Source organism: Muntiacus reevesi, chromosome 1 (assembly GCF_963930625.1).
Source record: "Muntiacus reevesi chromosome 1, mMunRee1.1, whole genome shotgun sequence".
Taxonomy (NCBI): domain Eukaryota; kingdom Metazoa; phylum Chordata; class Mammalia; order Artiodactyla; family Cervidae; genus Muntiacus; species Muntiacus reevesi.
Genome location: NC_089249.1, coordinates 182,923,405 through 182,935,971, shown reverse-complemented (window position 1 = coordinate 182,935,971; position 12,567 = coordinate 182,923,405). Strand labels below are relative to the sequence as shown.

Sequence of the window (12,567 nt, the reverse complement as noted above, 5' to 3'; positions counted from 1 at the left end):
TCCCCAAGCCAGAACTCTGGATTCAGCTTCCTGATGTCTGGCAAGGAAAGATCCATAGCTTTTCCTCAATGTCCTTTGTCCACTCTCAACGTCTCTAGTTTGGGTAACATCTGTGGATTAGTGTTAAAAACCACAGTGGAGAATGGCCCTGTGCAGGAAAGAAAAATGAGCAAATATATGGTCCATCAAAGGGCTCAGTAGAGGAAGAAATGGGTTGACTGAGCCTATGTCCCTCCAGGGAAGTAATAATCTTAGATGACAACTGTGGGGTAGGTTCTAAGCTAAGGACTTACACACTGCCTCCTTGAATCTTCTCAAAAGCCCAGGGACTTAGGAGCCATTATTTTCGCATTTTACAGAAGGCAAAACTGAGGCTCAGATAAGCAAAAGGCACTGGCTCGTGAGACAGGAATAAGGCTTTGGTCCTGCCTCTGGCTGACTCCAAACCCTGCTCTCTGCTGTGGGGAAAGGAGTCAGAAACATGATTATGCTCTAACACACAGGAAGATTTAGGAAAAGATTGAGAAGTCCAAACTAGACCCACATCCTTGACCATGGTCTTTAGTCTCTCCTGCTGTAGACATTATCCACTATCCCACCTCACGGTTATTGTTGAGAAAGCCCAGGAATATAGGTTTGCCTTCTAGCTTTGATAATTCCTCTTGGTTTAAGAAACATAATAACACATCTCAGTCATCCATGTCACAAAAGAATCTCCCTTTGTTTGGAGTGGTGGGGGACTCTAGAGGTGCAACCTTTTTGAGGGGTCTCGGTTTATGCTCCTTGCCCTTGGCCCCTTCAGCCCCTTGCCCTGCCCACACCCCAGCTCCATGGCAGGAGGGGGCTTCGATCTTTTCTAAAGTGGGTGGTTTGTCTTTTGGTCTTTCCCTTTGAGGTGTGCATGTGTCTGCGTGTGCCGCGTGTGTGGCATGCGTGTGAGTGTGTGCGCGTGAACAGCTTTGGGTTCCGTTGGTTTTGCTGTCAGCTGCAGTGTTCTGTGGGTCTGTGGTATCTGACACTGTGGACATTAATGTACTTCTTGGACATTTTAATAAAATTTTTTAACAGTTCAACCTGCCTCTTGACACCTTCATTCAGTCATTCAGCAAGGACTTACTGAGCAGCTATTATGAGCCATGTACTATGTTGGATGATGGGGAGACAGTGATGAACAGAACAGATGTGATGCCTGGGAGGCAGTCAGGGAAATCTTCCTGCAGGAGGTGAACAGAATCTAAAGGAAGAATAGTGTTAACTAGATGAAGGAGGGAAGAAAGCAAGAGAGTCTCAGGCACAGGGAAGAGTAAAAGTGAAAATCTCCTTGCAGAAGGGAACATGGTTCATTTGAGAAACAGTAAATTGGCCATAGTGGCTGGAACAGAGTGATAGAGGTAAACAGGCGATGTGAGGTCAGAGAGGCAGAGGATGTCACTCAGGGCAATATGGGCTGTATGAGGAGTATGGGCTTTATTCTAAAAGCAATAATGACAAAAAGCCATATAAACAAGATCCAAAGGCAAATGCCAAGCTTGGAAACAATTTTCAAATCAGAGATAATGGAATTATTGCCTTAAAGAGCTCCTACAATTAAATCCATGTCCCTGGCATTGGAAGGTGGATTCTTCTCCATTGAGCCACCAGTCCACAACAGAAAAAAAAAGAAAACCAATAATCCAATAGCCAAATGGGCAAAGGATATGAACAGAAAGCTCAAAGAAAAGGAAACATTATGGCTGTTAAACTACAACATAAGCTCGATAAAATAATACACAATTTTCAGATTACCAAGAAGCACAAATTAGGACATATAAGTAAAAGGAAATAAACAATAAATCTCACAAGAGAGAGGTTTTGCATATTTTAATATTGACAATGTACTTGAATTGAGAATGATTTATGATTTACTCAACAGCCTGCGGCTAAGGTCAAAGTGGAGGATTATCAGCTTCATGTAACAAGTGAATTGCAAGTGACAACCACAAAGAGATATTCTTTTCCATCTAATAAGCTGGCCAAGGTAACAAGTGATGACATATGATGCAGGTGAAAGTGTATGGAAAGAGGCAAGTGCATCTATTGTGAAAAGAGTAAAAATCGCTCAGCTGTGTCTGACTTTTTGCGACCCCATGGGCTAATACAGTCCATGGAATTCTCCAGAACAGAATACTGGAGTGGGTAGCCTTTCCCTTCTCCAGGGTATCTTCCCAACCCAGGAATCAAACCAGGGTCTCCTGCATTGCAGGCGGATTTTTTACTAACTAAGTTATCGGGGAAGAACCACATCGACTACTGATGGGCTATAAATCGGCCTCACCACTAGGAATAGTTGGAAATCCTATCAAAATGGCAAGTCTTGACCCCTTGATCAAACAACTTCTGATATCATCCTCCAATTATACACACTGGTGTGATGACCGTGGTACTTATGACTAACAACAAAATATGGGAAATGTGCAAATGGCCACCATTAGGAGACTGGTTACAAAAGTTACGGTGCATCCAAACAGCAGTGCCAATCTTCAGAAGAAGGTTGGCAGCAGAGGGGAGGGGATGTGATTTTTTTACAAGCTGAAGGAAGCCAGTCCCCAAATATATTACTAAGTAAAAACCAGAGTTGCTTTAAAAGTATGTATGGCACACAAGTGTTCGTAGTCGTGTTATTCACAATAGAGATGGAAAATACCCAAATGTCCATTAATCAGTAAAAGAATAAACAAAATATGATATGTATATATATGAATATTATTCAACCATAAATATCATACGGAAAGGAGCCAGACACGAAAGGAACACACACTGTAGGATCCCACTTATATAAAATATCAAGAACAGGCAGATCCACAGAGATGGGAAGTAGCTTGACAGTTGGCAGAGCAGGGAGGGGGGCAGGGAGAGGTGGAGAGGGATTGCTTAATGGGTATTGGGTTTTCTCTGGGGTGATGAAAATGATAGAGATGATGGTTGCACAACACTGTGAATGTACCAAATGCCACTAAACTGAAGTCTTTAAAATGTTTACAATGGTGAGTTTCATACTATGTGAAATTTTACAACATAAAAAGTATATATTGGGATTTCTCTGGTGGCCCAGTGGCTAAGACTCTGCACTTCGAATGCAAGGAGCCCGGGCTTTATCCCTGGTCAGGGAACTAGAGCCCACATGCCACTACTAAAGATCCTGCGAGCCACGATGAAGATCAAAGACCCCCTGTGCTACAACAAAGACTCGGCACAGTCAAACACATAAGTAAACAAATAAGAGTACACACTGCATGCTTTCATTTGTGTAAAAGTGAGGAGGAAAATGATATATGCATGTTTCCTTGCATGAATATAAAACATCTTCCGAAGGACATGTAGGAAATTTTAGATGTCTCTGAGAAGTGCACTGGCTGCTGGAAGACAGGAGAGGGATGTTTTCCTGAATATCTAGCTTCCAGAGGGGCTCTACTCCAGGTGGGCTCTTGAGGCCTCCACTCCAACAGTGCAGAGACCCAGCAGGAGGGTTCCTTTGATCCTATTGGTCCGTCAAAATCCCAGAGCCTGCATCTCATTGGACTGCCTGGGTCCATGTCCACCCCTGGACCAATGAGGGTAGCCCAGGAATGTGAGTCACAGCACTCATTGTCCAGTGGAGTCAGCCCCTCTGACTCATAGAATGAGAGAAGGAAAACTCAGTTACCCAGGGCACAACCAGGATGTCAGACCCCAAGGAAGAGAGAAAGGATGTCAGCAGGGAAACGGAGGGATGAAAGAAATCTCACGCACTCATCTCCAGAAACACGCCCCATTACCATTCTCCTATTCAAGGAAGCTAAGGCTCAGTTGGAGCCCAAGGCTCTCTAACCAGGAGGCTGGACCCTGACTTCAGGGAATTTCTAGTTCTGTCCCATCTGATATTGAAGCACCAGCAGTTCAATCAACCATCCCACTTCTCCAGCCATATCAGACATTTACACTTTTTCCCCTCTTCTCCTTTCTTTACATCCCAGAAACTTTCACTACTTCTTAGCCCACACTCCCCTGATCCCCACCTTCATCCCACCCCATGGAAAATCTGCAACTTCTCTGCCTTCCTGATGCAGGAAGTCAACATCCAGTTTCACACACTTTGTTTCCAAGGGACTGAGAGGAACTGTTGGATTGGTTAGTGACCCGATTAGGACAGGGCTGAGAAGGGCCAGAACCATGGGAGGCGGCTCAAGGGAGAGAAGGAGAACATGACGGACATGACGGGAGAAGGGAGAGGAAAGAGAGATTGGGGAGAGGGAATGAATGGTCCTGAGGAATGAGAGAAGTTTCCAGACCAAATCATCACCAAGCCCCCCTGCTGCCCCAGTTGAAAAACATTTTGTCTACCAACGTGCATTTTTGAAGTAACTACCCACCAACTGCCTCATTTTCTGACTCATCAAAAAAAAAAAAAAAAAGATTTATTGATCCCCTGCTGTAACACTTTGCACTCACTGGGACCTTAAAAACAGCCCTGGTACAGAGGAGGAAACAGTATCAGGGGTTTGTTTCATCACTTGGTCACAGAGGCAGAATTCAAACTCAGGCACACCTGGTCCCCAAACCCACAGACAAGTTTCCTGGAGATGGATGTGACAATAGGAGGGCTCCAGGAAGGACTCCAGCGCTACTCCTGGCATGACCTCGAAACTGAGGTCTCCAACAGCTAGGGTGGCCTTGTTCATGGACAGTCTCCCTGAGTGAGCTATTAACACTGGGGAGTTTGACTGTGTCCTGACTTGTTAACACAAATCGCCCCTTAGAACCCGGAGTTCAGAGTGGATTTTGAGGTTTACAGAAATTCCACCTCTCCTGGATCTCTAAGAAGGGAAATGTGGGGGTAGGGAGGTTAGAAAAGGAGACAGGACCTCAGGGAGAATGGGGATGTGGTCTCAGAGAGGAAAAGAGCCTCGCGCTTGCACAGAACAAAGGGTTGGGGCACACCAGGGTCTCATCTGCTCATCTGGATGTTGCAAGGTTATCTCGTGCACAGCTGTTGTCTGGGATGTAGTTAGCGTGCAAACGGAGGGTATCTAGCAGCTCCAGAAGTCCGCCTGGAGCTGGGCCCAGTGGTGAAGGGGCAGCCATTAAGCCCTGTGGAGCAAGTTCCAGCCCATGGTAAGAAGTTCCTGAGGACTGGGAAGTCAGTTGTCACGGAGATGACGCTGACAGCCTCTATGGTGACAATGCGGAGGGGCGGGCCCTACCTACAAGAGAAAGCCTAAGGGGACAGGTGTTCCGTTATCTCAGACGCCGTAGTTTAGTCTGCCTGGCAGCAGCTGCGGGGTCCAAGCCGCTTGGGGGCGGAGCCTGGAGAGGAGCTGGGAGCTGGGGCGCCCGCGGAGAGGAGCAGCCTGTTTCCATGGTGAGAGCTGGAGAACCTCAGGACAGTTAGAGGAGAGGGTGGTCTCCTTGGCTGTTGGTCAGGGTGAGGACAGTGGGAGTGAAGCTGTAGGTCTCTGGGGTGAAGGCGGGTAAGACGGAAACGTGTGGTATCCATGGTTACAGCTGGAGGAGGGAGGCGCTGACTCCATGGGTGTGACTGGTGAAGGAAGGGCTGTGTGAGTCTAGGTGACAGTGGAAGCTGGGCTGGTCACCTTGGTAACGAGGGGAAGCGGGGAAATGTGTCTCCATAGCAAATGACATGGATTTTATGGGTCCCTGGGCCCGGGAGATGGTCTCTTAGGTGACGGCTAGGAAAGGGGCCCTCAGGTAAAGGCAGACTTGCTCCCTCAGAATCTGAGGGACGCGCCACGGGCACCCCGTCATGCGAGTCAGCTGGGGCATGTGAACCTGTACTAACGGTGACAGACGAGGGTGGTCTCCCCTGGAACTGAAGGGGTGGGATTGTTCTCCACAGTGACCCGGAGACATGACCTGTTATTCTGGAAACTGTGGGGGACTCGTGGGAGAAAGGGAGTGAATGGGAGTAACCAATCTCCAGGTTACCCTAGGGAAGAGGACAGGAGCCCACAGTGTTCACGTGACCATGGCCGTGTGGTCAGCTGACGAACCAGAGGTTTCTGGTTTCTCTACAGATGGTAGGCAGGAGGGCTCAGTGTCCAGGAGGCCTTAGGGGACCAGTCTACACTCTCTGGGGAGATGCATAGGACGTGTGGCCAGTCTCCAGATAATCCCGGGGGTCCAGCCTCCAGGCGACCATGCGGTAAGTTCGAGAAGATTTCCGGAGACGTGTCCAGTGTTCATGAGACCTCAGAGTCTGTTGGGCTCCAGGGATTCTCAGAGGGTGTGCCTCATCTCCTGGGGAAAGTTGGGAGAGGAGACCCAATCCACCGTTCAGAAAAGGTAGGGCTTGGTTGATCTCCAGGGGACTCCAAGGGACTTGGCTCCGAGAACTGGCCAGACTCTGGGGACCTCAGAGGGTGCGGCCAGGGGTTAAGGACCGCAGGAGGTCTGGTCAACTTGCAGGGCACCGCAAGGGGTATGGCCAGTCTCCAAGTGTGCGGTCAGTTCACGCTGCAGGGCACTCGGCCAGCCGCCAAGCGCCCCCGCGGTCCACGGCCCAGGCCTAGACGCGCAGCGGGGTCCACGCGGCGGGGTCTCGGGCGCCTCCGGCCCACCCGCCGCCTCCAGCCCAGCCCCAGCCCCAGCCGCCAGGGGCGGGGTCCGGTGCGCCAGGAGCGCGGTAGCAGTATACGCCGAAGAGGCGGCGCGAGGCGTCGGGAAAGCCGAGGCTACGTACACCCGGCCGGCGGCCGCCGCAGCGCGCGCGCGGATTCACGATGGGGTAGCGTGCGCTCCCGTCCGCCAGCCAGCCCGCGGTACAGCGGTCCAGCAGCTGCAGCTTCCACGCGGCGAACAGCTGCCCCACCTTGGCTACAGCGGCGCCGCGCGCCGCGCACGCGCGCGCCGCTCCGGAGAAAGGCACCGGCCGCAGCGGCTTCAGGAAGAACACGCGCCCTGCAGAGGGGTGGGTAGGAGTGATTAGGGCTGCTCTTGGGGCTGGGCCTCCTCGGATTTCAGGACTCCCTCTCGCCTGCCGCCCAGGAAACAGCCTCAGGGTTCAGAAACTTCACCCGCTCCTCTGCAGCCCGGGACCACGGCCTCGGCTAGAACAGTGTTGGTGCCAGGCTTTGTTCGATTGCCGCGCCTTGACTATACTAGGGACCTCCGGCTCCGGACACCCGAGGATAGGTGTGGAGAGGAAAGGCGAGGAGAGAAAACTGGGCACAGTGGGAAAGAATATTGAGACAGGCCTGGGGGTGGGGTCTCACGGGTGGGGCGGGGCCCGCGCCAGCGGTGGGCAGGACCTTCCTCCCAGGGGTGGGGCCTACGCACCCGGGAGGTTGGAAGTGAAGCAGAAAGCATCGTAACGTTCTTCTGCGTTGTGGCGGTAACCGTAGTTGCGCACACCTCCGGAGGCTCCGCCGCCAGCCCCGGCGTTCCCGGCCCCGCCCAGGCCGCCGCAGGGCTCCCGGGGCTGGCTCACCGGGTACTGCACCGAGCCGTCGCGCAACCAGCCCGCGTTGCACCAGTCCAGACCGTCGCGCCAGGCCGCGTGCAGCTGCTCAGCCGACGCCAAGATGCCGTCCTGCTCAGCGCACGCGCGTTGAGCCTCGGCGAAGGTCAGCTTGTAGCGGCCTCCACGAGGGTGGTAAGGGAAGACTACACCTGAGAGGATACACAGGGTCAGCTCGGACCCCCCGATTCACATCCACCTACCTGACACCAGGGGCGCCACCTTTCAGTTCCATCCCTCCCTCTGGCGTCAGACCTGATCAGCCTTTCCCCGGCCCATATCCCTCATACTTCCTTTGCCTTCAACTTGGGATTCACTTATCTCCTCTTTGACGCACTTAATCATGTCCACCTCCTTTCCACCCTTGGAGACCTTTGTTCGTGTTCTTTCCACCTTTCCACTTGTAGAACTCCTATTCATCCTTCAAAACACAGCTCCCACAACCCTGCTTCCTTCAGTTCTGTGTGCTTCTGACATTCTTCCAGCATTGGGACCTGCCTTCTGGTCAAGTTCTGAGCCCACCGAGCTGACTCCCCAACTCTGGGAGCCCATGAATATTCGATCCTAGACAAAGAGCTCTTTGGTCTCCAGGATTACCCAGGACATTTCCCATTGTCTTCCCATCTACCTTCTGTTCGTTAACTCCTCTCTCGTCAGAATCAGTCAACTCAGCTCACTAGCATTCTGTGTGTCTGTGTTTGGGGGGAAGACTTTGTGGGTGCAGATGCATCTCTCAGCAGTTGCAGGAAGGCTCAAACAGGAACCAGAGAGAAGAGCTGAAGCCTGAGCCTGGAGTTTGAGTCTTGGCTCTGCCACTCACTGGTACGTGTCCTGGTCAAGGCTCTAACCTCTGAGCCAATTGCCAATCTGCTAGTAATAGCGTCTTCCTCAGGGGTTTTGGGAAAATTAAATGAGAGACTCCAGAGAATTCTTCAACCAAGCTCCTAGCACATAGAAAACACCCAATAAAGGAGAGCTGCTTTTGTTATTGTTGTTGTTCGCTCTTGTTGGGAAGTTCAGCAAGTGAGAGCTAAGAAATCTCTCCTAGAGTCTTCTAAGGTGGAGTGAGGAAAGCAACCAAATGGAAGGGAATTCTTCGAATAGAAACGCCACCTCTCAGCTCCACCGTCAGCCAGTCAGAGCAGCCCATCTCCCAGGCACAGTGATTGGCTCATGGATAGGCACATGATTCAAGCTGGGCCAATGAGGGACAACCCTGGGACTCTAGGTAACACTTAAAGGAAATCGATTGCCAAGCTGGGAGGGTGGAAGCCTGGCACTACTTTTTGTTTCCACCCAGGAAACTTGTCCAAGGAAAGACCACCCAGGGAGGCAGAGCTGAGGGAAGGATTCCTGACATGGTGTGAGTGCTTGAATTCTACTGCAGGGTTTCCCAACCTCTTCGCTATTGACATTTTGGATTGGATTATTCTTTGCTTGGGCGGGTTGCCTGTGTTTTGTGGGATGTTTCACTGCATCCCTGGCCTCTCCCCGCTATATACCACCATAACCTGCTTCTAGACGTTGCTGTTATCCCTGAGGATCGAAACCACCCCAAATCACAACCATTATCCTACCCCACCGAGCTGCTAAATCCCTTCAGGCCAGCTTGACTTGGTTTCTGCCCTTTGCAATATCCTCTCTCCTCTCATAGAAACGTGACTCGTCCTGCCCACGGTCTGGTCACCTTCCAGGTCCAGCTTGACCATGCCCGTGTCATCCTCCAGCTCGTTAGTGACCTCGCACTCATAGCGCCCGTAGTCCTGTAGCGTGACGTTTCGGAGAACCAGGGAGGCGTCGCCGGGCCCATCGCCCTGCAGCTCAGCCCGCCCGCGGTAGCTGCCAAACGCTCGGTGCTGGGGGCCCAGCGCCACGAAGACATCGGCAAAGGCCAGTGGGTCCACCACCTTGGTCCACTTGAGGCGGACGCCGTCGTGGCCATGGGTGGCTGCCTCGTAGTGGTAGCGGCAGGGCAAGACGATGGTGCCACCCCGGTGGCTGACCACCTGTCCCGGCGCTGTCTGCACCACCACCGAGCCCGACTCCCCCTCTGTGGAAGACCAAAGAGGGTTAAGAGGCCCTCGGGGCGGGGCAGGAGCACCTGGGGAACGGGACCCAGGGAAGGGGGTGTAGGAAGAAAAGTTAGGTGAGGGTCAGGAGATCAGAAAGGTAAAGGGGCTCCAGGAGGAAATTAGGGAGAGGGCGGGGACTCAGAGCGGGAGGAGCGGCGTGGGGACTGTGGCCATCAGGACCGCCCAGCACCCTCCCTCTTTCCCGCTCCGCGCACCCGGGCGATCCTGTTTGCCCACGGCCTCTGCGGGGCAAGATCCGCTTCCACGGCCCTGACTCACCCAGCACGTGCACGACCTTCTTCCGGCCGCGCTGCGCCTCCGCCGCGGCGGTGAGCAGCAGGACTCCCCACGCAGCTGCCCAAAGCGCGCCGGGACCGAGGGCCGCCCGAGCACACACCTGGGGGCACCCAGCGCTCAGTCCGACCTCCTGACTCTGCCCTTTCAGAAGACTAGCCCCCTGCCCCCCGGCCTTCCTTTCTCGCCCCGAGGACTTCTTCCACGCCCAGGTCCCCAACCAGCCAGGGTCCCAAGGAGAAGGCTAGCGGACCCTCCCCAGCCCCACTCTCCTGGGACCTCAAGACCCTTGCGCAAAGCTCACGCCCCTGGACCCACTCTCCCTTAGTTCGCGTGGGCAACCCTCCTGCCCCCGCGAACCCCCGCGCCGGAGACCCCGCGCCCCGCCCCTTCTCTCTCTCTCTCTCCGGCCCAGGCCAGGGACTGGGGAGGAGGGAGGAGGGGCGGAGGAGCCGGAGCAGCGGCAGCGGCAAGGTTATCCGAACGCCAGGAGACTGCAGCAAACCCGCGCAGGTGGGGGTGGTAGAAGCGGAGAGAGCGAGAGACACAGAAAGAAGGCGAGAACAGGAGAAGACTGAGATACATAGCAAAGCAGGAGAGATGGAGACAGCAGGAGAGACAGGCGAGAGGAGGGAAAGATGGAGAAGCGGAGTTACAGAGGGAGAGAGAGGGGAGAGAGAGTGCCAGAGGAGTAGGGTAAGGAAGGACGAGTAAAGACAGACAGACGCAGAGACAGAGACTGAGAGAGAAGGAGAGAAAAGGGACCGGGGCGGGGGGCAGGAGAGAGAAAAGTAGGGACAGACCTAGAAGAATAAGAAAAGGAGAGGGAGAGATGGAAAGAGTGGGAGAGAAGGAGCTACAAGAAGGTGAGAGGTAGAGGTGGGAGAGCCGCGAGGGGGAGAAGGGCTAAGGAGGGAAACACTGAAGGAGGTACATTCAGAGACACAGAATCCCAGAGAAGGACCTACCAAACCCATGGTCCCACTCACCATCCTGCCGGTGCGGCCCTCGCCCAATGGCCCCCAGGCGCTGGGACTGCGTTCCACCCCGCACACCCAGGAAAGACTGGGCAGATCCCAGCAGACAGCGCAATCCTGGCGTCTGCCTGCAAGGGGAGCAGGGAGGGAAGGAGGCAGGCGGACGGGTGGGGGGGGGGGCCGTTAAAGGGGACATGGTGCCACCTGCTCTGGGGAGAGGTGGTGATGGGGACAGATGGAGGAAGCCCTGCCCTGAACTGTGGGTACCAAACTTGGGACTGACCTGGGCCAGTAAAGGAAATTTTCTGGGTCTCAGTTCAACTATCTTTTGAATGGAGGGTGGAGCTGATGATGCCCTGTGTGGGCAGAAGGGCTGAGTAACCCGGGAAAGGGCTTGCAGCTCTCAGTTTTCCCATCTGTCACTGTGTGCATGCTAAGTCTCTCCAGTCGTGTCCGACTCTGTGTGACCCCCATGGACAGTAGCCTGCCAGGCTCCTTGTCCAGGGGATTCTCCAGGCAAGAACACTGGAGTGGGTTGCCATCAAAGGGTCAAGGGCTTCAGCAGCCAGAGATGCTCATTCTGGGATGGGGACCCCACAACAGTCACACACCTTGCAGAGGGGACCTGCAGCAACGGCTCAAATCTGACTCTGCCCCTCACTCGATGCCTCAGTTTCCACATCTACGATATGGAGTTCTGGGTCTTTGGTGACAATCTAGTGGCTAGACATACCATCAGTTCAGTCGCTTGGTCATGTCCGACTCTTTATGACCCCACGGACTGCAGCACGCCAGGCTTGCCTGTCCATCACTGACTTCTGGAACTTACTCAAACTCATGTCCATTGAGTCAGTGATGCCATCCAACCATGGATGGCATCCATCCCCTTCTCCTCTTGCCTTCAATCTTTCCCAGCATCAGGGTCTTTTCCAATGAGTCAGCTCTTTGCATGAGGTGGCCAAAGTATTAGAGCTTCAGCTTCCAATGAATATTCAGGACTGATTTCCTTTAGGATGGACTGGTTTGATCTCCTTGCAGTCCAAAGGACTCTGAAGACTCTTCTCCAACATCACAGCTCAAAAGCACCAATTCTTCGGCGCTCAGCTTTCCTTATAGTTCAACTCTCACATCCATACATGACTATTGGAAAAACCATAGCTTTGACTAGATGAACCTTTGTTGGCAAAATAATGTCTCTGCTTTTTAATATGCTGTCTAGATTAGTTATAGCTTTTCTTCCAAGGAGCAAGCGTCTTTTAACTTCATGGCTGCAGTCACCATCTGCAGTGATCTTGGAGCCCAAGAAAATAAAGTCTCTCACTCTTTCCATTGTTTCCCCATCTGTTTACCATGAGGTGATGGGACCAGATGCCATGATCTTAGTTTTCTAAATGTTGAGCTTTAAGCCAGCTTTTCACTCTCCTCTTTCACTTTCATCCAAGAGGCCCTTTAGTTCTTCTTTGCTTTCTGCCGTAAGGGTGGTGTCATCTGCATATCTGAGGTTATTGATATTTCTCCCAGCAATCTTGAGTCCAGCTTGTGCTTCATTCAGCCCAGCATTTCGCATGATGTACTCTGCATATAAGTTAAGTAAGCAGGGTGACAATATACAGCCTTGATGTACTTCTTTCCCGATTTGGAACCAGTCTGTTGTTCCATGTTCAGTTCTAACTGTTGCTTCTTGACCTGCATACAGATTTCTCAGGACGCAGGTCAGGTGGTCTGGTATTCC

The 12,567-nt window shown here is 52.8% G+C and overlaps 1 protein-coding gene across 1 annotated transcript; it reads right to left on the bottom strand.

Moving 5' to 3' along the window:
• Nucleotides 1-6,541: 6,541 nt before the first annotated feature.
• Nucleotides 6,542-10,940, bottom strand: HAPLN4 (hyaluronan and proteoglycan link protein 4). The gene is made up of 5 exons (XM_065931470.1): nucleotides 10,848-10,940; nucleotides 9,844-9,961; nucleotides 9,180-9,542; nucleotides 7,312-7,644; nucleotides 6,542-6,933 (listed from the first exon to the last, which is right to left on the bottom strand). Exons 1-5 carry the CDS (start codon nucleotides 10,848-10,850, stop codon nucleotides 6,542-6,544), a joined length of 1,209 nt encoding a protein of 402 aa, XP_065787542.1. The 5' UTR covers nucleotides 10,851-10,940.
• Between the last annotated feature and the right edge of the window lie 1,627 nt (nucleotides 10,941-12,567).